A 25,702-nucleotide genomic window follows, 5' to 3' on the forward strand; every position below is an offset into this window, starting at 1 on the left:
AGCGAGGCCCCGGTGGATATCTGCGAGCCGAACATTGTGATTAACCAGAACTGCACGTGCCAAGGGCCTGGGGTGGGAGTGCGCCGAGTGTGCCGGAGGGGGAGCAAGGAGGTGGGTTTTTGGGAGGGGGAGAGGAGTCACATGGCCAGGAAGCCAGTTGGGGGCAGACCACAGAGGCTCTGTGGAAGGCTTACCAGCAGGAGGGACACCGTGGCACTTAAAAAAAAAAAAAAAAAAAAAAAAGCGTGTCGAGAACAGACCGAGGGCGGCAGGAGATCAGCCATTTTACAAAATCCGCGTGAAAGCAATTGGTGGTCCGCACCAGGGCGTTAGCTGTGGAGGAGGTGAGAGTGTCAGCTCTGGAGATGATGTGGACGCGGAGGCGTTAGGGTCTGCTGGGGTGCTGGGTGTGAGTGGGAGGGAAGGGGGGAGGGGGGCACCCCAGGATGCACTTGAGGACGGAGAGGCAGTGCAAGGTGCTGGGCACGTTTGGACAGGGCAGGGGTGGGGAAGTAGGAGTGCAGTTTTGGACGCTTTACATTTATTTACTTATTTATTTCTCTTATTATCGTGTTCTAGAGTAGGAGGTCTTTTTTTCCCCTTCTTTTAGTTATTCCAGTATAGTTAACATGCAGGGTTGGCTAGTTCCAGGTGCACGATACAGCGACCCAAGAATTCTGTACGCCCGTCAGTGCTCCGTAGGATAAGTATGTTCTCCGTCCCATCCGCTATTTCCCCCATCCCCCCACGGGTAACCTCCCCTCTGGTAACCATCAGGTTTTTTGTTCAGAGTCTGTTTTTTCGCTTTCTCTCTCTCTTTTTTTCTTTGTTCCTCTGTTTTGTTTCTTAAATTCCACCCATGACTGAAATCGTTTGGTATCCGCCCTTATGTCACGTGGCAATGTACTTTCTAGATCCAGCCACGTTCGCATACGGCGAGATTTGTCCTTTCTTATGGCTCACTAATATTCCACTGTGCGCATGGGTATACGACACGTGTCATAGCACATCTTCTTTACTGTTCGTCTAGTGATAGACACTTGGGCTCCTTCCATAATTTGGCGATTGGTAAATAACGCTGCGACAGGGCACGTATCTTTTCAAATTCGCGTTTTCGTGTTGCTTGGGTAAACACTCAATAGGGGGATGACGGGATGCTATGGTAATTCTATTTTTAGTTTTTTTGACTCACCTCCGTACCGTTTTCCAGAGTGGCTGCCCCAGTTTGCGTTCCCACCAAAACGCAAAAAGTTCGCATTCACATCCTTGCCAGTCCTTGTTATTGCTTGTGTTTTTGATTTTAGCCATTCTGATAGGTGTGAGGTGATATCTTACTCTTTCTTTCTTTCTTTCTTTCTTTCTTTCTTTCTTTCTTTCTTTCTTTCTTTCTTTCTTTCTTTCTTTCTTTCTTTCTTTCTTCTCTTAGAGAGTGAGAAGGCGAGGGGAAGAGAGAGAGGGAGAGAGAGAATCTTAAGCAGGCTCCATGCTCAGCTCAGGGCCCAAGGCAGGGCTCGATCCCACAACCCTGAGATCATGCCCTGAGCCACAATCAAGAGTTGGACATCCACTGACTGAGCCACCCAGGAGCTTCTCTCACTGTAGTTTTGATTTGCATTTCCCCGATGATGAGTGATGTGGAGCATCTTTTCACCTGTCTGTTGGCCATCCGGATGTCTTTCTTGGAGAAATGCCTGTTCATGTCTCCCGCCCATTTTTGATTGGATTATTTGTTTTTTTTTTGGGGGGGGGGTTGAGTTGTATAAGTTCTTTACATATTTTGGATACTAACCCTTTATCAGATATGTCATTTGCAACCATCTTCTCCCATTCAGTAGGTTGTCTCTTAGTTTTGTTGATTGCTTCCTTTGCTGTGCAGAAGTATTTTATGTTGCTGTAGTCAAAGAGCTGATTTTTGCTTTTGTTTCCCTTGCCTCGTGAGACATATCTAGAAAAATGCAGCTATGGCCGATGTTAGAGAAATGACTGCCTATGTTCTCTTCTAGGAATTTTATTGTTTCAGGTCTCACATTTAGGTCCTTAGCCCATTTTGATTTTATTTTTGTGGATGGTGTAAGAAAGTGGTCCAGTTTCATTCTTTTGCATGTTGCTGTCCAGTTTTCCCAATACCATTTGTTGAAGAGACTCTTTTCCCCCAGTGCATATTTTTGACTCCTTTGTTGAAGTTTAATTGACTATGTAATTGTGGGCTTTTTTTTCTGGATTCTCTATTCTTTTTTTATTTTTTTTAACGTTTATTTTATTTCTGAGAGACAGAGAGAGACAGAGAACGAGCAGGGGAGGAACAGAGAAAGAGGGAGACACAGAATCCGAAGCAGGCTCCAGGCTCTGAGCTGTCAGCACAGAGCCCGACGCGGGGCTTGAACCCACAAACTGCGAGATCATGACCTGAGCCAAAGTCGGACGCCCAACCAACTGAGCCACCCAGGCGCCCCTCTGGATTCTCTATTCTGTTGCATTGATCAACGTGTCTCTTTTTGTGCCAGTTCCACACCGTTTTGATTACTATAGCTTGGTAGTATATCTTGATATCTGGAATTTTGATACTTCTAATTCTGTTCTTCTGTTTCAGGATCGTTTTTGGCTATTCAGGGTCTTCTGTGGTTCCATACAGATTTTAGGATTATTTGTTCTATTGTGTGAAAAATGCTGTTGGTATTTTGGATTGTATTAAATCCGTAGGTTGCTTTGGAAAGTATGGGCATTTAAATAAGATTTGTTCTTCCAATTCAGCTGCACGGAATATCTTTTCATTTGGTTGTGTCATCTTTAATTTCTTTCATCAGTGTTTTATAGTTAACAGACTACAGGTCTTTCACCTCCCTGGTTAAGTTTATTCCTAGGTATTTTATTATTTTTGGTGCAATTGTCAATGGAATTGTTTTCTTAATTTCTCTTTCTGCTGCTTCATTATTAGCGTCTAAAAATGCAACCGATTTCTGTATATTGATTTCGTATCCTGCAACCTTACTGAATGCATATGTCAGCTCTGGTAGTTTTTTGGTGGAGCCTTTAGGGTTTTAAATATATGGTATCATGTCGTCTGAGGATCGTGACAATTTTACTTCTTCTTTACCAATATGGATGCTTTTTTCTTTTTGTTGCTTGGTTGCTGTGGTTAGGACTTCCAGTGCTATGTTGAATAGAAGTGGGGAGAGTGACGTCCTCGTCTCGTTTCTGACCTTCGGGAAAAGATCTCAGTTTTTCTCCATAGGGTATGATCATAGCTGTGGGTTTCTATTTAAGGCCTTTATTGTGTTGGCGTATGTTAACTCTAAACCTACATGTTGAGGGGTTTTGTCACAAATGGATGTTGAACTTTGTCAGATGCCTTTTCTGCTTCTCTTGAAACGATAATATGGTCTTTTCCCTTTCTCTTGTGTAGAACAGGTATTGGCTTGTCTTTGAATGTTTGGTAGAATTCACTTGTGAAGCCATCTGATCCTGGACTTTTGTTTGTTGGGAGCTTTATTTTATTTTATTATTACTGATTCAATTTCATTGCTGGCTATTGTCCTGTTCGATTTTTCTGTCTCTTCCTGTTTCATTTTTGGTAGGTTGTATATCTCTAGGAATTCATCCGTTTCTTCTAGGTTGTCCAGTTTGTTGGCACATAATTTTTCATAATATTCTCTTATAATCCTTTGTATTTCTGTTGTGTCCCTTGTTATTTCTCCTCTTTGCTTCTGATTTTGTTTATTTGAGTTTTCTCTCTCTCTCTTTTAGGTCTGGCTAAAGGTTTATCAATTTTGTTGATCTTTTCAAAGAGTCAGCTCCTGGTTTCACTGATGTGTTCAATTGTCATTTTAGTTTCTACTTCGTTTGTTTTGGCTCTGATCTTTATCATTACCTTCCTTCTACTGGTTTTGAGCTTTGTTTGTTTTTTAGTTTCTAGGTCCTTTAGGTGTAAGGTTACATTGTTTAGTTGAGATTTTTCTTGCTTCTTGAGTGAGGCTTGTACTGCCATAAACTTCCCTCTTACAACCACTCTTGCTGCATTCTGAAGATTTTGGACAGTTGTGTTTTCATTTTCATTTGTCTCTAGGTATTTCTTTTTAATTTCCTCTGATTTCTTGTTTCATTCATTGAAACATTCTTTGTTTAGAAGCGTGTTATGTAACCTCCAAGTGTTTGTGTTCTTTCCAGATTTTTTCTTGTGGTTGATTTTTAGTTTCATAGTGTTGTGATCAGAAAAGATGTATGGTATGACTACAGTCTTTCTGAATTTGTTGAGGCTTGTTTTGTGGCCTAATATGTGATTTATTCTGGGGAACGTTCCATGTGTACTTGAGAAGAATGTGCATTCTGCTCTTTTAAGATGGAATGTTCCAAATATATCTGTTAGATCCATCTGGTCCAATGGGTCATCCAAAGCCACTGTTGCCTTGTTGATTTTCTATTTGGATGATGTGTCCATTGGTGTAAGAGGGGTGTGAAAGTCCCCTACTATTATTGTGTTACTATCAATTACCTTCTTTATGTTGGTTATTAGCTGCTGCATGTATTTGGGTGCTCTCATGTTGGGGGCATAAATATTTAAAATTGTATCTTCTTGCTGGATTGTTCCCTTTATGCTTATATACAGACACATTAAATTTAAAATGTCTGTTACTCACCTAAGGGAGATGTTCAAAAAACAGTTCGCTATAAGGGTCTGGAGATGGAAAGTGGGGTTTCTAAGCATCTCAGTGTGGCAGGTGGAGATCATCAAGGGGATGAGTGTCACCAGAGAGGACTGAGCACCAAGCCCTGGGGCCACGTGGGCTGGAGCCCCCTGGGACACACTCATAGGAATGTCTGTAAGGTGGCCCTGCCTGTCGTTGGGTGTCTACTCCAATTATGTGTTCCGGATCTGGGGGATAACCCCCAGCCAATAGAATGGGTTTGGGGATAACCCCCACCCCCCAATAGAATGGGTTTGGAGACCCACTAGACCCATTGGGAGCTGAACCTGAGCTAACCCCATTGATCACCTGACTGCTAAAAGCCTCTGCTCTGACTGGAGGGTGGCCGTGACATGTGGGTCTCTTGGAATTAGCCTCAGTTCAGAGCCAGTGTCTACTAAAACCAGAAAAGTCTGATTATTTCCTTTCCCCAGGGAACGTCACCTGGTAAGGGCCGTGAGTTCCTTTGGAGAAGGCTAGGAGAGAGGTGAACAGGGCCTATTTGTAGCAGTATGGCAGGGTCCTTCCCTAAGAGCACCTCATTGCCCATTTTTAGGAAGTTTACCAGCCTGCTGCTAAACACAGCCATGACAGTATTTAAAATGAAACTCTACATGTTTGCAATCAAATAAATGATATTTAAAACAAGGGTAATAACTCAAAACGCACCGCTTCCTTACGATGTTACTGGACTCTACTGAGATCTATGCTCCGACATCATTCACCTCCATCCGTCCGTCCGTCCGGTAGAACTAGTTACACATCAGGTGTGATCGTGTATTTCTTTGCAACTCTGAATTCGTTGATGTTACATTGGCAACTTGAATGTGGCTGTTGCTGGAAGCCTCTGTACCACAGAAATTGGCAAAGGCTACAAACCAGGACTCACATTTATTGCTTTATCGATGAAGGAAAGGAGATCAATGCAGATTAACTTTAAAGGTGTGTTAGGTTGAGATTAGCACAAAAGGGGGGGGGGGAGCTGTTAGTCCAGCATTAGCTGACTCAGCAAAGAGGTTGCCCGAGGCACCGACGGAGTGAAAGTCTTCACTGCTTCCCTTCCATTTTCTTCTTCTTTTTTTAATGTTTATTTATTTTTGGGACAGAGAGAGACAGAGCATGAGCGGGGAAAGGGCAGAGAGAGAGGGAGACGCAGAATCCGAAGCAGGCTCCGGGCTCCGAGCCGTCAGCCCAGAGCCCGATGTGGGGCTCGAACTCACGGACCGCGAGATCGTGACCTGGCTGAAGTCGGACGCTCAACCGACTGTGCCGCCCAGGCGCCCCTCCTTCCATTTTCTTCTTGGACACAAATGAAAACATCAATCCACATTTATGTCCCTGATTAGTGGCAGGTCACAGGGACCACAGGGAGACAGAGTCGGACGGCAAGCACACTCAACTTCTGAGGCGTTTTCCTGTAGAGGAAGGGTGGGGGTCGTAGGCAAGAAGCGGGGGGAGAAATTCGGGGCGGCCCAGTCCTATCCCCATCTTGAGCACCAGGTCATTCTAGGGCCACACCCAGGTTCCACTCGGACGTCAGAACGCAGAGCCCAGGCCCCAAAGCCTGGCCCCAGGGCTCAGAGCCGGAACTCTGGAGATGGAACCCCAAAATCGGCCTGACACCCTAGCCCCTCCCTCCCAGGCTGTCCAGCCCCCAGAAATGTTGTAAGGCTGCTGGGCAGTGACAAGGGTCCCTTGAGGACAGAGATGGCGAATCTGGGTGGGCTGCGGTCAACTGTGTGGGTGCAGGTGCACAGTGGGGAGGGAGGCAGTTTGACGGGGGCGGGGGCGGTGCTTAGGCAGTCGGATGGAGAGCAAGGCGCACAGAGTCAAGCGGTGCCGGGGAGTGACTGTGACACAGGCTAGGGACTCTGAGCCTGCGAAGGGGAGGGAGAACAGGCAGCCCTGGGCTGCCCAGGGGGGATGGTGAGGGCTCCCCCTTCAGTGGCTGCGGAGCTGGGGGCTTCATGGGGTTGGTGTGTTAGGGGAGGGAGCTGGCAGGTGGGCAGGAGGAATCCCCGGGCTGCTGGTAGGGGAGTCTGTGGTGGGCGCAGTTCTCAGTGATGACAAAGTCTAGGGTCTGCCCTGGGAGAGGGTGGAGGACAGGGTCGCTGGGGAAGGAGGTCAGGCACTGGGATGCCCGGTGCCGGCCCATCACCCACCTGGCTTCTGGAATTGTAGGTAGTGGCAGACGTCGGCCCCCTCCAGGAATGAGGGCAGAGTGACAACGATCTGGAAGTGACAGGGAAGAAAGATCACGCAGGACCCCCACCCACCTCTGGGCCCGGTCGGGGGGGAGTGAGGGGGAACTGGCCACCGTTGAGAGGGTGCAAGGGGACGCTGCCCACTGTGGGGAGCAGGTTTCTGAGGCTGCAGGAAGGTCAAGGAAACACTCTGAGACGTGATGAGCTGCCCCCCCCCCACACCCCCCCCCACCCCCCCCCCGCACACCTGGTGGCACATGGGATGGTCCGGGAGTGGGGGCGGATGGGAGGCGGGGTCAGATCAGAGGGTGAAGATCAGGGGGTACTTGGGTTCCCGTGCTGTTTAAACGAGGACAAAGGGCGTGTGAGATGGGGGTTCCCGAAGGTACCATGGCTCATGGGGATGAGTGGGGGTGGCGGGGGCGGGTCTGGCCAGCGGCCTGCAGGGCTCCAGTCTCTTCTCCGTCCCGGCTGCCTCTGAGAAATGAGGGGAGTGATAACTGCCCTGCAGGGCCGTGCTGAGCATCAGGGAGCCAGGCACTGAGTGGGACTTGGGGTTCTTATAACTACAACCCCCATCAACATTGTCAATGGAGGCAGTTTGATGGGCGCAGGTGACCGTGGTGGCGGTTTCGGAGGGGTGTCTGGTTTCTCCAGAGGGTTTAATATCTGGCTGGGTTCTCAGCAGCCCAGGAAAGGATAGAGGCAGGACCCCTCTGGCCCAGCATCTTGGCAGACAGGCGGACGTCTGCAAGAGGACTTGACCTTGAGCCTTGAGGCTGATGGCTCTGTCCTGGGGAACGGCAGGGAAGAGCCCTGACATGTAGGGGGACGAAGAAACACTGACGCATAGTTCTGTTGTTCAACTTCCCCTTTAGGGTATGGGCTCCGCATGGCCAAGAGCCTCATGGAACCCTGGGGCCTAGCTATCAGAGGGATAGGGTGGAGGGGGAGAAGGTGGGGGCAAGGTGCAGCATTAAATGGAGTGATGGGGGGCTCACTGAGAAGGCGACCTTTAAGCAGAACCCTGAAGAGGGTAAGGGAATGAGCCCTGTGGATATCTGGGGGAAGAGCATCCTATGCAGAGGAAACAGTCAGTGCAAAGGCCCTGAGGCAGGACAGACTGGCAGCTTCATGGACCAGCAGGGAGGTCAATGTGGCTGGAGCAGAGAGGATGAGGGGGAGCAGAGTGGGGGAGGAGAAGGTCAGGGAGGTGGCAGGGGGCACATCACAGGAGGCCTGGTAAGCTACTGTGGGACAGGAGCCACGGCTTTTGAGCGAAGGAACAGCACAATCTGCTCAAGTGTGCTGTGTGTGGAACAGAGGGGGCACGGGTGGGGCCAGGGAGACCAGTGAGGAGGCTGCCCGGCCGTCAGGTGGTGAGAGGTGGATGGCCAAGTGGATTCCCTGTTGGGTTGGAGAATTTGCAAGTATCAGAACGGGAAGCCTTGGGGTGGGGGGTGGGGTCTCCAGAGGTTGGCGGTCTCCGCTCTCTGGAGCCTCGGGGACCACTGTCAGCGTGCGGGGGTTAAAACCGTGGCTCAGCTTCATGCCCCGCGGCCTCTTGGATTCCACCCAGGGTCCGCTGAAGGGGCCCTGTCACTAGAGCCAACGCTTTGCTCCAACCCCTCAGGTTACAGTCGGGGAGACTGAGGCCAGAGGACAAGGTGCCCAGGGCGGGGTCCTGGGGAATCAGTGGGGAGCTGGGATGGAGTCCAGGCTGCCTGATGCACCGCTGGGCAGGTCTCCTGGCCAGTGGCAGGTTAGGGGATGCTGAGGCTTGTGTCGCTTGGCTGCCCCAGCCCCCACTACCCTGCTGCGGCCTCCGTCCTGAGTCCCCCGGAAACCGCCCTCTCTCCTTTCTATCAGTGATGTGCCCAAGGGTGCCGAGACCTTCGGGGTCTCCGGGAGCCCCGGAGTGGAGGTGTTCGTGATCTATGACCCAGCACGGGTGACAGTGCCCACAGGCAAGACCCACTGGCCCCTGGACGCCAACGTAGATGTGACCGTATCCGTGGACGCGGCCAGTAAGGCCTTACATGATCTCAAGGTAAGCGACCCCCCCTCCCCGCCCCGTCTCCACAGTCAGAGGCTGCATCTCCCAACCCCCACCCAAGCTCAACCCCACCCACGTATCACCCTCTGACACCTCCGTCCACGTAACGCGTCCCGATCCAGCGCCACAGACACCCCGCACACGCAACGTCACACGTACACGCGCGGATGGATACGCCCATAAAAACAGCCCGCCTGCGCGTCCCCTCAAGTTCACAAGCACCTCCCCACTAAGCCCCGTGCCCGGCCTACACACAGACCCGGAAACAAGCCCCCGTAGCGGGCGGGACCCCGCAGCAACACCGCGGGCCCACGCATGCGCGCGTGCACGCAGACGCAGGTGCCTTCCCGGATGTGTGTGTGTCCCCGTGGCGAAGGGAGAAGGAAGGCTTCTCTCCTTCACGGATCACGCCCTCGTCACTCACCCCCGGGCACCCACGGCACGCACGGCGACCCACTGGGTCACTGACTTGGCCCTTTCTCCCCCGACAGGCAAGAGGCAGAGGCTGTGCGGCTGTTCTCCCCCTCCAGAGCAGGGGCCCTGGAGCCTGCCAAGGGTTCAAATCCTACCTCCTCTGCTTCCTAGCTGCATGCCCGCAGGGGGGGGAGGGGACCGGAGTGGCCCCACTGTGAATGGGCCTGGACTCCTGGGGCCATGTTGGGGGCCTGGACTCCCTGGGTGGAGCCCTTGGCGTGCGTTCCGGGCCGTGGGAGAAGCCGTGACCATGGGCTTTTATTGGGGGGATGTCCCACTTTCCAGATGAAGACACAGAAGGCTAGACAGGCCGAGTAACTTGCCTGCGTCAATGGCGTCGGCGGCCCCTTCCCTCCTTTGTCCTCTTTGACGTCTCCACGGATTCCCGAGGGTCTCGTTGCTCCCTCTGGGATGCGCCCCGCACGGCCGGGCCCTGCTTGCTTCTTCAGCCCGGCCCTGGACCGGGGAGGCAGCCCTGAGTCCAAGCCGGGAGACTGTGAATCTTAGACCTTCTGCGGCGGGGAGCGTCTTGGGGTGCCCAGGGGTCCCCACCTCTCAGCAGGACCGTCCCTCCTACTCCCTCTGCCACTGCCACCTCTGAAGGGGTGGCCGTGCTGGCTCAGGGCTGACGATGTCCCCACAGGTGAAGGTCTCCTACTTCGGGCGGCAGGAGGCTGGCGCCCTGGGCCACAGCGTGCTTTACCTTACCGCTGTCGGTAAGTACTGTCCCCACCCCCGGCTCCCCTATATCCCCTCCCCCCTCCATGTTGCCCCCCTGAGGGTCTTAGGGGAACCCCTCAGTGCAAGGCCCATGGCCATCTTCCTCCACCAGCAAGGAGCTTCTTCAGAGGCCTTCCATTCGTTCTAGAACCTCAGGGACGGAGACCCAGCAAGACTTAGGGCCACCAGAATCTAGAAACTGCACTGCCCACAGGTCACCAGCTAGACCCACCATAGGACTCCTTTCTCTGGAGGCCTTTCTCCCACATGTCACGCTGTCGGAACCCCAAGATTCCCTGAGCCACGAGCCGCCCTCGGCCAGAGCCCGGGCAGCAGGCTCCGACCGCAGAGCCAGCACCTAGAAGCCGGGCCTCGTCCCAACTGCCAGAGTCAGGGCCGCCCGGAGCATGCACTTCAAGAGCCCGAGACTGGGTCCCTCCAATATCCAGAACCAGGGGGCGCGGCCACACGGTCCCCCGGCCTCCCAGGCATTGGGTATGGTCCCCAGAACAGGGCTTCCTGGGTCTCATGAACAAAGCTTGCCTCGGCCGGGATGTCATGGGTCTGACGACGGGACCGGGTGAGCCCCTGGCAGCCCCACTCCATCCCTTTTCAGACGTGTCCCTGGATGTCGACACGGGTCGCACGGGCAAGGTGAAGAGGAACCACGACGACAAGGTGACAGTCTCCTGGCTCCCCCAGATGGCGCGGTCGACAGGCAAACCTGGGGGTGGTGGCTCCTAGGGTCTGTGGTAGCCGAGAGTGTAGGGAACCCATGTGGGGACCTGCCAAATGGGCACGGGTGGGCGTCACTTCCACCGTGCGATCGACATGCTGCGTGACTCCCGTGAGACCCTCTCTGAGCCTCTCTTGTGCCACTTTGGAGTTGGGATTGGGTCTTTTGCTTGATGCGCCTTCTATTTCCTTGGCTGTATTTGGACCCCCAAACGTGGTAGGTGCTTCATAAAAGGTCGCTGAGTGACTGACTGAAGGCTTCTGACAGAGGAGGCTGGGGCGACAGCCTCAGTTAGACCCCAGAGAGTGAGGAGGAGGGTGGCGTGAGTTCGAGACATTACCGCAGGGCAAGTATCTGGAAGCCATCCTGGAAGGGTAGAAGGTATAGTTTATAGGGAAAGACCCTAGAGAGAAAGCCTGGGCCACAGGGACAGGCTTTGAGGACAAGATGGGGAAGGGTAGCCATGGATGGCTGCGCAGGTTGTTCACTGCACAAGGTTGCTTGGCTAAGCGGGTGAGTGGGGCTATGATACAAGTCATGTCTAGTGCCCAAGCACAGGGCAACATTTACCCAGAAAGGTGGACAAGAGTGCCATATGGGTTAGCAGTGGCCCTCTGAAGTCGCCCATAGGAGTTTGAATCTGACCTATGGGACTTAAGGCTCATTTCCCAGAGCGTTTCTTTCCTTCTCTGTGAAATGGGGCAAGTGAGCCCTGCCTTGTGGGGTCTGGTGGGCATTAAGTGGAGGTGTGTCAGGGAGAGCTGCGACCAGAGGCGGGGCTCCAGCTATCTTTCCCACCTCTGCTTAGACCTCTTTGCAGGGCCTGCAGGACTGAGGGTAGGTGCCAGAGATGTCTATGCGACAGGGCCCAGGACAGTGCTGAGACGGAGAAAGTTTCCCTGGGATTGTCCAGCCCCATCAAGGTCGGGGTGAGGTAGCCTCTGTCCCCCAGGCAGGGCCAAAGCTCAGCAGGTTGGTGGAGGTTGTTTCTGGATATGGCGACACCACCCTTCCTCCTCCAGTGTGATGGCCGGGTGAGGCCCCTGGGTATGGTTGCCCAGGTTGTTCACTATACAAGAGTGGGGTGGATCTGGGTCTAGACACCTGAAACGCCAGTCCCCACATCTACGATGCCTCTTTAAATCTTTAAGCAAACCCAGAATACAGCAGTCTCCATTTTAAAGAAGCAGCCAGCTCTAGCCAGCTCCAGAGCCCCTTCCCAGGCCATCCGGGTCCCACTGACCCCCCAGTCTCTTGTTTTGCCACAGAAAACCTGGCGCTGGGGCCCTGAGGGCTATGGGGCTGTCCTGCTGGTGAACTGTGACCGGGACAGTGTCGTGTCCGCGGGGCCCGACCTCACCAACAGCCAGCTGGCAACACTGGATGGTGTGTGACTGGGGTGTGTGTGTGCGTGGGTGGGTGGGGGTGGTGTCCAGGGTAGTGGCGTGGGGTGGTGGAGGCTTGCGGGGTGGAGGGGGGAGCCTGTGGGTGGGGTGCAGGGAGAGTGGTCTCCAGGTGCCACTCTCTCCAGACCTGCAGGACATGTCCCCCATGGTGCTGAGCTGCGACGGCCCAGACAGCCTCTTCAACACCCACAAGCTGGTCTTGGATGTGCCGTTTTCTGATTCCAGAAGAGTGGGGGTCTTCTGCGCTAGGGGTGAGTGGCCTGGTGGGGCTGCTTTCCCCCCTGCTCCACTCGTTCTCTGCTTCCCAAGCTCTTTTCTTCTCTGACCCCTATCCCCGCTCCCTTCCGGCCTCTTCCATAACCGGCATCTTCCGGCATCTTCCGGCATCTTCAGGCGGTTCGCCGCATGTTACCTAAGAAGGAGGGTCGGAAACGAGTCCCGTTTTACAGAGGGGGCCAACTGAGGCTCAGGCGCGCGCGTCCACCGTCTCCAGGTCACCCAGCCGACTGGGGTGGAGCAGGCTTCAAACCCAGGTCTCCAGAGCCCCTCCTCCGGTCGGTCAGCACGGGGTGAGCTCCGTCCAGGCTGGGTGAACTTAACCCTGAGCTGCCTTTACTCCTTTTTATAAATGGCAAGAGGTCTCTCCTCTTCCCTTCCCTCTTCCTCCTTACCGTCCTCTGTTCAAACTGACCCAGAACTTGTTGTTGTGGCTGAATGAGCCTGGCAGGAGCCCGAACGTTCCTCCTCGTGTCCCCCTGGTGGAAGTTTAGGCAGACGGCCCGCTCGGAAACACCGTGATACCGGAACATGAGCAAAGTCTCAGTCAGTCAACCCATAGCCTTTCCTGCTGTGAGTGAGAGCATGCCAGGGTGACATTTCCCAGACACCTTCCGGGGGGACAGAGGGGCGCAGGACAGAAGTACTGTGGGCCAGGCACTTTGAAAAATAAATGAAGGTGGGGGCTGGGCGGGGCGCCTGGCTGGCCCAGTCGGTTGAGCGTCCAACTTCGGCTCAGGTCACGATCTCGCGGTTTGTGAGTTCGAGCCCCGCGTCGGGCTCAGTGCTGACGGCTCAGAGCCTGGAGCCTGCTTCGGATTCTGTGTCCTTCTCTCTCTCTCTCTCTGTCCCTCCCCTGCTCGTGCTCTGTCTCTCTCTCTCTCTCTCTCTCTCTCTCTCTCACAAATGAATAAACATTAAAAAAAAATAAAAATACATAAATAAATGAAGGTGAAATTCACATCGTACAAAATTAACCATTTGAAAGTGGATAATTCAGCGGCCCTTGACACGTCCTCACGGCTGTGCGAACACCACCCCCGTCCAGTTCCAAGACAGGGTCATCACCCCCCAGGGAAAACCTCATACTTCTCAGCTGTCACTCCCCCTCCCCTGCCCCCAGTCCTAGGCAGCCATTGATCTGGCCACTCTCTGTCCCTACGGATCCACCGATGTTGGGCATTTCCTGTCGACGGAGTCATCCAGTATGTGGCCTTTTGCGTCTGGCTTTTCACTCAGCATAATATTTTCAAGGTTCGCCCGCATCGTAGCAGGTGTCAGCATCTCATTCCTTTTTGTGGGTGAAAAACATACCATTGTGTGGACATACTATATTTTGTTCACCCATTCCTCCGTTGATGGGCATTTGGGTATTTTGCACCTGTTGTGGCGCCTGCTTTTATCCCCGTATCTGACTTAAAGCTTATGCTGATCCCAAGAGATGCTGCCAGCCGTTTTATAGGCGAGGAATGGAGGCTCAGAGAGGTTGAGTCACTGAGCCGAGGTCACACAGCTTGCGCGTGGCCAAGCTAGAGAGGAGCGGCCAAGTAGATCTAACACGAAGGCGTAGTCGGCTCGGCCCTGGATTCCGGGCCTCTGGTGTCCTTCCTCCCATCCTTTGTCCCAGCACTGGCCCCTGACTCTCGCTCCCCCTAGGTGGGACTTCCCTTGAGGACTACAAGCAGGTACTGGGACCTCAGCGTCTGTCCTACGAAGTTGAGCGGCAGCCGGGGGAGCGGAAGATCAGCTTCTTTGTGGAGGGACTCGCCTTCCCCGACGTTGATTTCTTGGGGCTGGTCTCCCTCAGTGTCAGCCTGGTGCACACGGGGGTAGGTACCGTGCCGGTGGCTGGGATGGGGGCTGAGGGTTCGGGGGACCAGTCTGGAGTCCCCGGGGCCGGGCTGGCTGGGGGCTGGGGGATCTTGAGGCCTGATGGGGCTCCCCGCAGGGCCCACTTAGTCCTCATTTCGCCCCCCAGACTCTGCCTGAGGTGCCCCTCTTCACAGACACCGTGGCCTTCCGCGTGGCCCCCTGGATCATGACCCCCAACACCCAGCCCCCCCTGGAGCTGTACGCGTGCAGGTGAGGCCTCACCCTCCTGCGCAATCCCACCATCTCTGGACCGGTAGAGACAGGAACAGAATGCCGTGTCCAGGGCTGGGCCCTCACTCCCTGGGTGGATTCACCGAGGGCACCCACGGGCGCAGGCTGGGTACGGGATAGCAGCAGGCTGGCTTGGGCCAGTCGGTTAAGGCCCCCAGCTGAGGTCACCGGCTCAAGCTTCAGCACCCCTGCCTCTACCCTGTCCTGCCTGTAGCAGCCCTGGAACAGCTCAGACTTAGTCCGGGCGGTGAGACCAGGCCCTGTTCGGGCAGCCGGGGGTTGCGGGAGTCCTAGCCTCGCTCTGGCGTGGGGTGCTGCGGGGCTGAGGAGAACACGGGACCCAGCTGCTGGTGTCTGCCATGAGCCCCGGCCCAGCCTGGGATCCTAGTCCTGTGTGGCCCAGAATCCTCGTCAGTCCCCTCATGGACAGGTGGGCCTTGATGGGCGAGGCCACTCGAGGCCCCTGCGTCAGAGGTCAGACCAGTGGGAAGGGCCGCAGCTGACTTGGAACATAAGTCACAAGGCCGGGATGGTGTAGAGAAACAGGTTTGCTCTGTGGGTATTTGGAGGGGAATTCTTTCTTTCCGTTTGCTCACGAACCCCACCCTGATTCCTTTGCGTAGGCCAAAGGGGCAGGAGTAAAGGGGGCTCCCTGCCCCCTGGCTGCCACCTTAACCCAGTCCCCGGGGCCACCTCCTCCGTGGCTGTCACCTGGTTTTGGTGGCCCGCCTTTGGTCTCCACCCACCTGGGCTTGCCCCGCCCCTTGCGCCTACCACCGGATATGATCTGGGGACATCACCTGCCTTCTCTAGGGCAGGGGCTGTGTTCAAACCCCGAAACCCAGGGGCCACATGGGGCCCAGCGCCAACTGGACCCAGGCCACCGCCAGAGGTCACTATTACGTTCCCCTCTCCCTGGGTTTTGCAGTGTGGTAGACTCCCATGGCTCAAATAAGAAATTTCTGGAAGACATGTCTGACCTAGCGTTGAAAGCCAACTGCAAGCTGATCATCTGCCCTCAGATTGAAAATCGAAATGACCGCTGGATCCAGGTGGGTGGCCTGGGAGGCCTGAGCCCCTGTCCTTCACCCCGACTTTGGGAAATGGAGCCTGCACAGCTTTGGTCTCCCTAGAGAAGCCAGGACTCGGTCAGGGCAGGGGGGTGGGGGGGCGGGGCGAGGCGCAGGCAGCTTCCCCACTGCCTGTGTCACTCCAGTCTCTCCTGTTCCCTCGAATGCTCGGGTCCCAGACAGAGTCCTCTCCCAGTTGGAGTCCCAAGAGGCCTCACCTCCGTCCCTGGCCCCCGTGCCCCCAGGTCTTGGGGGAAATCTGTGGCACCGCCCTGAGCGAGGTCTAGGGGTGGGGCTCACCGTGTCAGGAAAACCACGCCGGGGATACCACTGTGATCTCTTCCTCTCCCCTCCTAGGACGAGATGGAGTTTGGCTACACTGAGGCCCCTCACAAGGCCTTCCCAGTGGTCTTTGACTCTCCCCGAAACAGAGGCCTGAAGCATTTCCCCTACAAGCGGATCCTGGTATGTGGCAAAGGGCAGAGGGGAGGTCCCTTGGGTGGCTCTGTAATAGGACCCTGTGATCAGTCTTCCCTGGTCCTGGTCCTTTAGCGGGGGCCAAAAGGACACAAGTGGTGGGGAAATGGGGAGACAGTGGGGGGATTGGGAGAGAACATGCAAACAGCATGCAAACAACATGCAAATCCTCCTCCCCCTTCTGGGTGGGGCAGGCCAGCAAAGTCGTCCTGGGGAACCCTTCTCCCCCACTGGGGAGTCGACAGAGGGGTCAGTCCTGGGGAGACCGCCTCATGGGGGAAATGCACCAGTAGTGAGCCCTCATGACTCTTGCTTTTATGAGGTGGGGCCTCTTTTGGGGTAACACATTTTTTCTGAACACCTACTGCGTGCCAGGCCCCATGCGGCCCCTTCTGCGCAGGCTGGGGACAAGAGCAGCCCCAGCAACCGTGCGGCCCTGACTTTACACGGTCACTCATCCAATCCACAGTCCTGTGGCTAGCTGCTGTCTTTATTCCCTCTTTCCTGAGGCTCAGAGAGGTTAGGTAACGGACCCCATGCCACCCAGCCATGGCACCAAGGTGCAAAACCAGAGGGGCTGTCTCCATACCCCTACTTCCAGGCTGAACTGCCTTTCGAGGTGGGCCCGAGGCCTGCAGCCTGTTTACCAACTCCCATACCCCCACCTCCAGGACAATGCCCGTGTTAGGGTGGGGGCTGGGAGGGAGATGCCCGGGAACTTGTGGGCACACAGAGCAGGGGCATTTACCTCAGCCTAGAGGGGCCAAGAGACCAGTCCCAGCGCAGGTGACAATGAGCCCTGTGGGGTGACTCTGAATCGACCAAGGGCTTGACCGCAACCCCAGGCTTCACCTGGCCAGGGCTTCCTCCACTGATCCCTGCCCTCATCTTTTTTTTTAATACAGTTTAAAAAAATGTTTATTTAGTTTTGAGAGAGAGACAGAGAGAGCAAGCCAGGGAGGGGCAGAGAGAGAGAGGGAGACACAGAATCTGAAACAGGCTCCGGGCTCTGAGCTGTCAGCACAGAGCACGACGCGGGGCTCGAACTCACGAACCTTGAGATCACGACCTGAGCTGAAGTCAGACGCTTAACCTACTGAGCCACCCAGGCAGCCTGCCCTCGTCTTTACCCTGTCCCCCCTTCCACTTTCTCTGGGTCTCATTTGCTGTTCTTTTCCCAGCTGCAAACGGAAGGGAAGATTTTTCCGACCTCTCCTCTTCCGTACCTATGCGTACGGACCTACGGGTGGCTCCCCAGCAGGTGCACCTTCACGAGCATCCTGCAAGTTCTAGTGTGCTGTATCTTTTATCATCTTTCGCTTCAAAGTCTTGCCTCGTTTCCACCTGGCTTCCTTCTTTGGCCCGTGCGTTCTTTCGAAGCGTGGTGCCTGATCTCTCAGAGTTTGGGGATTTTCTAGTTATTCTGTTGTGGACTTGGACGTTAATCGGCCCCCCCACCCCCCAACCCCTGCCAAGAGCTGTTGCTTCCTGTCCTAACTGACCCCTCCTTCTGGGGTGGGGGGCTTGTTGGTCCTCCCCTAGGGTCCCGACTTTGGATATGTAACCCGGGAGATCCTATTCGCTGGTGCCTCTAGCCTTGACTCTTTCGGCAACCTGGACGTCAGCCCGCCCGTCACGGTGGGCGGCAAGGAGTACCCGCTGGGCCGGATCCTCATCGGCAGCAGCTTCCCCAAGTGAGAGGCCCTGGCGGGGGGTGGGAGGGTGCGGGGACCGCCGTGGCGCCCACCTGTAGCTCCCTCACCACCAGTACGGGTCTCCAGGCTCAGAGGTGGTCTTAACTCCCACGCTCAGTCCTGGAGTCAAAGACTCAGAGTCCTGGAATGTTAGATTTAAAAGGTCATAGAATCTTGGGGGAAAACTCAGAAACGACTGACCCACGGTCTCTTGGCCTGCCTAGTATTTCGTGAGCGTAATTAGTCACCGACTCCGTATGTGCGGGGAGGCCTTCCATAAAATCCCAGATTTTCAGCTTCTTTAGAAACACTGGGGTTCTGGGGAGGTGATGTGCCGGCTGGAGCAGAGGCGGGAGAGGGACGGGTTGGCTTCTCCCAGCAGGAGGTCAAAATAGCTGCTGTTCTAGCAATAGCTTAAAAAGCCCCGGGGTCACCCTGTGGCTACCGGTGAATGAGTGGCTGGTCAGGAGACCAGGGTGACAGAGGTGACTTGGTGGGTGCCCGCCCCCTCCCGCCCCACCCCCGACAGCTGTCATCAGGCAGGAAACAAGGTGCCCAGGGTTTAGTGCTCAGACAGGTGACAGTATCCTGCTGAATGGGTCCCCACCTTGCTGGGGGCCACCACAGAATGGGGTGAGCTGTGTGGGGATCCTGGTGGGGTCCCCTGTTTCCCGCCTGGAGATGAAGCCCGCTACAGGCACCGGAGCCCCTTCTCGTCTGTGTGGGGTTGGCATGGAAACCATGGGAGCCCAGCTTGCCCCTCCCCCCAAGTCCCCAAGCCCTAACTATTTAGAGCAGCCAGGCAGTCATAGCAAGGTCACCCAGCCCCTAGTGCTGACCCTGGTGGCCCCAGGGCTCTGGGTCAGGTGAGGCAAGGTTTCCTGGCACCAACCGCAGGCACGTAGCCGGGGGCCCGGGGCTAAGGTCGGCTAGAGCAAGAGGAGTGCTCACCTTGGCGGTGACTCAGGCTCAGACACCACTCTGCGATCTGATCCTGCCCACAGCCCTGGAGGCGGGAGGACGCCGGGGCCTCTGGGTAGAATCCTGGACTTCGGGGATGGACCCAGGAGGAAGGAGCACAGTTGGACTCGGGTTCGAGTCCTGACCCTGCTGTATATACTAGCCATGTGGTTTTGGGTATACCCGGCACACAATAGGTGCTCAGTTAATTCATTCGAAGCAATTTATTTCATGCCTACTATGTGCCAGGCACTGTTGAAGATACTAGGGATATACATCAGTGCACAGCAGATACTTTATCAAATGAACACATTAGTTTATAGTCGATGCCTCAGTTTCCTTGTCTGTGAAATGGGTCCATTAAGAATCTCTGGGCTGGCTATAGAATCAGCACTAGTGGGGATAAAGAATCCCCCACTAGTTTAGGTATTGTTTAGCCGGGCCCCTAGCAGTGGGTCTGCTTTGAAGCAGGTTGGAACTTATCAGACAGAAGTTATCGATCACCTACTATGATTTAATTCTTAGAGCCGTCCTATGGGGCTGGGACGATTGTTATTCCCATTTGACAGATGAGGAAGCTGAGGCTCAGAAAAGCGAAGTGAGTGCACTCATTCACGCATTCGTTTGCCAATTCAGTAAATATTTACTGAGACTTCCCACAGGCCTAGATAAAAGAAACAATCTAGAAGCTCTAGATAAAAGACACAATCTAGAAGCTCCCAGGATCAGAGCAAGGACTAGGGATGGGACAGTGGGGGCCTCGAGTGCAGCTGTGAGCCAGTCCATTGACCATTGTATTGAAAACCAGGAACAAGGTCCTTGGTAAACAGAAGGGGTCCTGAGGCTCAGAGAGGGACAGCGACCGGCTAGGACCACACAGCGAGTTAGTGGAATAGTCAGGATCCAGGTCTCCTCCCTGGACTCCAAACAAATGTAACCCTCTGTCCTGTGTTCCTGTCTTGGCTTCTTTCTGACCTTGGCAGTGAACAGACAACCTGCATCCATTCTAACAGGGAGAAACAGACAGTAAGCAAACTCAACAAGTAAGTAGTTAATATAGTGTGTTAGATCAAGGAAGCCCTGGTGAGAAACTGCCATTTAAATAAAGTCCTGAAGGAAATGAGGGAGTCAAAGATGGGGGTATTTGGGGCGGAAAGCGTGCAAAGGACTGGCAATGGCCAGTGCAAAGGCCCTGAGGCAGGAGTGTGGCGGAGACATTAGAGGAGCAGCAAGGAGGCCTGGGGTTTGGAACAGAGTGAGCATGAGCAAGGAGGGGCTTGATGGGAGATGAGTTCAGAGAGCTTAGCAGGGCAGAGTCCAGATCGTGACCTGGGCCTGTTATTTGTACGGACATCTGAGAGGAATCATGGAGATTAAGCAAGATACTTAGTGGGAGGAGCCTCAGGCAGGCACACACTAGGTGCTCAGTAAGTGTCACAATCATTCGCTGAGCACCTAGGTCTGTTCTCTGCCTGCTTGGGTTCTCCACAGTCCGCTCCCCATGGTTAGAATCATCTTTGAGCAATCCTGCCCCCTAGTGGTGGCTTTGATGTGACTTGAAGAGCGGGTCTGTCCCATCACCCCCGCCCCCACCAGCCTCCAGGCAGAGGGCAGCACAACGCGGGGCTCTGTCCCTTCCCCAACCATATGTGTTTCTGATGCCTGCCACTCTGCGCCCATCATCTCACTGTGTTTAAGAACTTTTTAAATTGCCGGCCCTCTACCAACATAACAAATACAAGAAAAATAATTGTCACGCTCTTATCCCCCAAGTCAAATCAGTGTTGTCATTTGTCACTGTCAGGTCTCCCTTCTAATCTTTGTCTATGACATATTTGAGTGGTAGAGACCAGGGATTATTACACAGCTGTTCAAAAAAAAACACCTTTTTTTTTAAAAGCATTTTGAAAAAAGCTGTTCAGAAGCACATCATTCACAATCATTCGCTGAGCCTCTATTATGTAAGAGGTGCCGGGGATACAGCAGAGAACGTAGACAACATCCCAGCCCACCTGGAGCTTACATTCTGGTGGGATACCAGACAATAAATGAGATATCAAATATGCCAAGAAGAAAAATAAATCTGGGAAGGGGGTTGAGGGACGGTTGTAATTTTCAAAGGGCTCGTAGAGAAAGAAGGTGACATTTGAGTTAAACCTGAGGAAAGGTGGAAGTGAGCCATGACAGATGGGGAGTGGGTGACAATTCCTGGTGCAGAGAACGGCATGTGCAAAGGCCCTGAGGCAGGAACGTACCTGGTATGTGCAAGGGGCAGCGGGAGGCCAGCATGGCCAGCACAAAGCAGATGAAGAGGAGGGTGGACCGAGGGAAGTGGTAGGGATGGGTAGGAGCTGTGCGGGTTGTCGTGAGGACTTTGCTTTTACAGTGAGGGAGAAGGGAGTGGTAGGAGGGTTTTGTCCGGAGGAGGGAGACGATCTGACATACTTAAAAACTCTCCATCCATTTACACTGCGGGGGAGCAAAAGGGTGAAGGCAGAGAGACCAGAGAAAGGGGCAAGCCGCTAAGATTATTTAGAGGAGGGGGGTGTCTGGGCCAGACGGTGGCAGAAGGGGAGGAGGGAGGGGCTGGATGGTGTTCTGTTTACGGTAGAAGGCACCGGATTCGATGCAGCCTGGGGAGCTTGTCCATGACAAGCAGGCAAGGTCAAGGAATGTGATGCCTTTTTTGGTAAAACATATTGAAAGAAGAAATCTCTATACGTACGTATGCGTGTTTCCTCATGGCTACCTATGCCAGGGGCAGGTGGCAAGTGCCCAGAGTATATAACGCATTGTTCTGACTTTGGAAAAGTCACCCCCTTGAACTTCCGGGGCCTCATCTGCGAAATGGGGACATGGCCTTGCCTGAGGCAGGGTCGACCTCCACACAGGCGCAGGTAGCTTTGGGTAATGACTCCTCCCACAGCTCTGGGACCCCGGCTCCCGAGACCTCCTCCCTGTCCTAGGCCACCCCAGCCGCTCCTTCTGCTAGTACAGGGTAGTTTGCCAATGCCCAGAGCTCATTTCGGGAACTGCTGGGGACGAGACAGACCGTGTTGAACACAAAATGATGGCGACAGGGCTTCTCTTGCGCATGAGTCATTATTATTTTTTTAAGTTTATTTATGTAGGGGCGCCTGGGTGGCTCAGTCGGTCAAGCGTCCGACTTCGGATCAGGTCGTGATCTCACAGTTGGTGCGTTCGAGCCCCACGGCGGGCCCTGTGCAGACAGCCCAGAGCCTGGATCCCGCTTCCGATCCTGTCTCCCTTTCTCTGCCCCTCGCCTGCTCACACTCTGTCTATTCTCTCCACCAAAAATATATACACATTAAAAAAATAAAAAAAATAAAGTTTATTTATTTAGAGAGAGAGAGAGAGAGAGCGAGCCAGAGAGAGAATCCCAAGCAGGCTCTGCACCATCCGTAAGGAAGACGATGTGGGGCTCGAACTCACGCAACAGTGAGATTATGACCTGAGCCAAAACCGAGTTGATGCTTAACTGACTGAGGCCCTCAGACGCCACAAGACCCCTCCTTGTAAACAAGCACCGCCCCCCCCCAGAGCCTGCCCCCCGAGTGGTCCAGGCCCCACACTTTGGGAAACGCTGGGCTAAGGGAGGGGTTCACCAGGTGCTGGTCGTGTTTTGACCCAGAGACTGGGCATCCTGGGTAAAGAGTCAATGTCTCTGAGTCCCGGGATGGGAGGTGAGGGTCTTTGACAAGCGGAGCTCTCTCATTTGACTCATTTTAGTGGGCAGGAGCGGGCAGGGCCTTCCCAGCCTCGGTGTAAGGAGGGAATGAACTCTCTGGAATGATGGTCCGGAGGGACAGTGAGTTCCTGGGAGCACCTGGGGGCCGGGGCCCAAAGATGACCCGTTCAGAGGGTTGTCGTGAGGCTTGCACAGAGGTGGGATGCTCAGGAGGGGCCTGCAGGGAGCCAGCAGTCAGCAGGCACTGGTGACCCTGCTGTCTCCCTCCTGGGCCAGGTCCGGTGGGAGGCGAATGGCCAAGGTGGTGCGGGACTTCCTCCAGGCCCAGCAGGTGCAGGCGCCCGTGGAGCTCTATTCCGATTGGCTCTCTGTGGGCCACGTGGACGAATTCCTGAGCTTTGTGCCCACCTCCGACCAAAAGGTGCGTCCCTTCTCTCTGAGCCCCCTCTGCTCCTCCCCGACCTGATGGGATGGGATAGGGCAAAGCCACTTGAAATCAGCTCCCCGCCCGTGTCCGTGGTCAGCTCAGAGTCCGGGCACCCGGGGAACCAGGCGGTGTTAATCAGAGGGGGCTTCCTGGAGGAGGTCAGAGCTCAGCTCGGGAGGGTACTCGTCGGCCCCCCTGCTCATACACCCATCCTCACACTTGCTGGGCGTTTGCCCTGATCCAAACCTCTCAGCCTAGACCCAGGAATGACACGGATAGTAATTGGTAACATTCGGCACCTATGATGTGCGTGTGTTTTAACTCATTTGATCTCCCGACACTTCCGTGAGGCGGGTACGCTTCTCGCTGACCCCATTTTATAGATGGGAAAACTGAGGCTCGGAAGGGCAGCTACTGGTAGGGTAAGACCCAGACCCAGACAGAGGGCTTGGGACCGCTCGGCTGCCACCACTTTACAGAGAGGGGCCCAGCCCTCAGAGAGCACGCAGCCCGGGAGGGGCGGCCTCCCAGTGACCGGTGACCGAGTTCCCCGGAAGGCAAGTGAGGAAGGGCATCCAGGCAAAGAGATTATCTCGGACAAAGGCCCCAGGAGTGTGAACCAGCTTGGGGTATTAGGGGATGCTGCCCCGGGGGTGCTTTGTCAAGGCTGGCGGGTGGGACTGAGCGGGAGAGGGGAGCCGCCTGCGTGGTCTGGCCTCCTCCCGAGTTTGGGGTCTCCTGCATCTCAGGGAGAACCCATCCACCGAGCCATTCTCCCTTCCTCTGTGCCAGGGCTTCCGGCTGCTTCTGGCGAGCCCCATCGCTTGCCTCAAACTGTTCCAACAGAAGAAAGAGGAGGGGTACGGGGAGGCGGCCCAGTTTGACGGTGAGTGCCTATGACCCAGTCACCCCATGCGTGGGGCCTCTGCCCTCTGATCGCCAGCCCTGAGCACCTCTCATGCCTTTTGTGGCTGCGCTCTGTTTACGGGCCCTTTGCCTCGCTTGGATCCCTCAGCTCAGGACCGGCCATCACTAATTCTCCCAACACCCTCACCTGGGAGCTAAGGTTGAGCGCTGTCCCTTTACTGGGCCAAGGCCGGGAGGCCAAGAGGCCGGTGGATGGCCCCAGGCGCCCACAGAAGGTGACATTCTCAGGAAGAGCGGGCGGCTCCTGGCCACACCCCAGGAGAGGAAGACAACTGGAAACAGTGCACACCCCGCGGGATCTCGCCCCCGCCCCCTAACCCCTTTCCCCAGAGGCTCAGAGAGGGGTGGCGTGCCCAGGGCTGTCACCAGGATGCGGCAGGGCCGGGGGCTCGAGAGTGGCAGGGGTGAGAAGCCAGGTGGGTGGTCAGGGCCCCTCTGGGGACCTGCCTCTGGGGCTTGCCAGACCTACTCAGGACCTGACTGGCCCCCCTGAGCACCTCCCCCTTCCCCACCACGGACCTCAGTGTTCTCATCTGAGAACTGGAGCGCTGGAAGGGACGTGGCAGAGCTTCAAGACCTGCATTCAAATCTTGATCTCGCTACTCATGGCTGGGAGATCAAGGTCGCGTTCTAAACCTCTCAGTGCCTCAGTTTCCTCTTCTCTGAATGGGGGGGGGTGATAATTACCCCACCTGGCGTTGTTTTAAAGATGAACGATAATTTAGGAGGGTGCCCAGAGCATGGCGGGTGCTCAGTAATGGCAGCTGTACCGTGATCATTAGGCCCCGAGTCGGGAGTCCCTTCCCGAAGAGTCTGGGCTCCGTCACCAGGAATTCCTGGCCGTGCCGGCAGCCAGACCCTGGGCCCAGCAGGGTCTTGGGTCTCCGGCTTTCTCTATCCTTCAGCCCCCTGGCCCTGAGGTGGCCCTGGGCGGTCCTGTTCCTTGTCTCGCAGGGTTAAGACACCGAGTGAACAGAAGCATTAATGAGATGCTGGCCGACAGTCGCCTCAGGAGGGACAGCCTCTACACACAGGTGAGGATATATGGCCATGCTGCTGCTCTTGGGGGGGGGGGTCCCCGTCCTCCCAGGGGAAGCAGCCCCAGGACTCGCTGGGGTGGAGTGGGAGTACGGGGCTCAGCCCCAGGCCTCGGCCGTGAACGCACAGTCTGACGGAGGAGGCACAAAGGAGCCCCCAGGGAGCTCCCGGTCTGATGAGGGGAGATCCAGCTCTGGTCTGGGGAAAATGATGAGTTTCCGGAGAAGCTGAGTGAGATGAGAAATTGGGGCCCCGTGGGGGTGAGGGGTGGGGTGGGTGGGAGTCAAGGGGATCCGGCAAGGAGGAGACCGGGTGGGAGGAGGTCTCCGGAAGGGGCAGGGCTGACGCCCGCCACGGGCGGGGTGCAGGGCCCGGCGCAGAGGCCCCTCACGTCTCCTGCGTGGAGCCTGGCACCTTCTCCGAGACGGCTGAGATGGACAGACGTGTGAGCCGCGCTGTGGCTGGGATGGGGGGGGGGGGGCGGCCACAAACACTTTTGGAACCGGAAGCTGCCTGGGTCCAAATCCCAGCTGTGCAGCTTCCTAGCTCTGTGCCCTCGGGCAGGTCACCGGAGCCTCAGTTTCCCCATCTGCGGGTGGGCGGTGGCACCCAGCTGTTGGAGGACCTGAGGAGCACGAGGGCGAGAGGGCTCTGCACGGGGCCCGGCACGCAGCCGGCGTGCAGCGAGTGTGAGAGCCTCCCTGGCTCACTGGGCGCGCCCGCTGCCTCTCCTCGTGCCCCCC

At 55.4% G+C, this 25,702-nt stretch overlaps 1 protein-coding gene across 1 annotated transcript in view; it reads left to right on the forward strand.

Moving 5' to 3' along the window:
• Positions 1-25,702, forward strand: part of PADI1 (peptidyl arginine deiminase 1) — a 38,434-nt gene that overhangs the window by 8,643 nt on the left and 4,089 nt on the right. Inside the window, exons 2-14 of the mRNA XM_003989525.3 lie at positions 8,756-8,936; positions 10,060-10,132; positions 10,753-10,814; positions 12,141-12,258; positions 12,404-12,529; positions 14,211-14,383; positions 14,533-14,636; positions 15,586-15,709; positions 16,085-16,192; positions 17,747-17,898; positions 22,844-22,988; positions 23,787-23,880; positions 24,876-24,955. Coding sequence (XP_003989574.2) covers positions 8,756-8,936; positions 10,060-10,132; positions 10,753-10,814; positions 12,141-12,258; positions 12,404-12,529; positions 14,211-14,383; positions 14,533-14,636; positions 15,586-15,709; positions 16,085-16,192; positions 17,747-17,898; positions 22,844-22,988; positions 23,787-23,880; positions 24,876-24,955 — 1,540 coding nt within the window. The remainder of the gene's footprint in view (positions 1-8,755; positions 8,937-10,059; positions 10,133-10,752; positions 10,815-12,140; positions 12,259-12,403; positions 12,530-14,210; positions 14,384-14,532; positions 14,637-15,585; positions 15,710-16,084; positions 16,193-17,746; positions 17,899-22,843; positions 22,989-23,786; positions 23,881-24,875; positions 24,956-25,702) is intronic.

Source organism: Felis catus, chromosome C1 (assembly GCF_018350175.1).
Source record: "Felis catus isolate Fca126 chromosome C1, F.catus_Fca126_mat1.0, whole genome shotgun sequence".
Lineage (NCBI taxonomy): Eukaryota > Metazoa > Chordata > Mammalia > Carnivora > Felidae > Felis > Felis catus.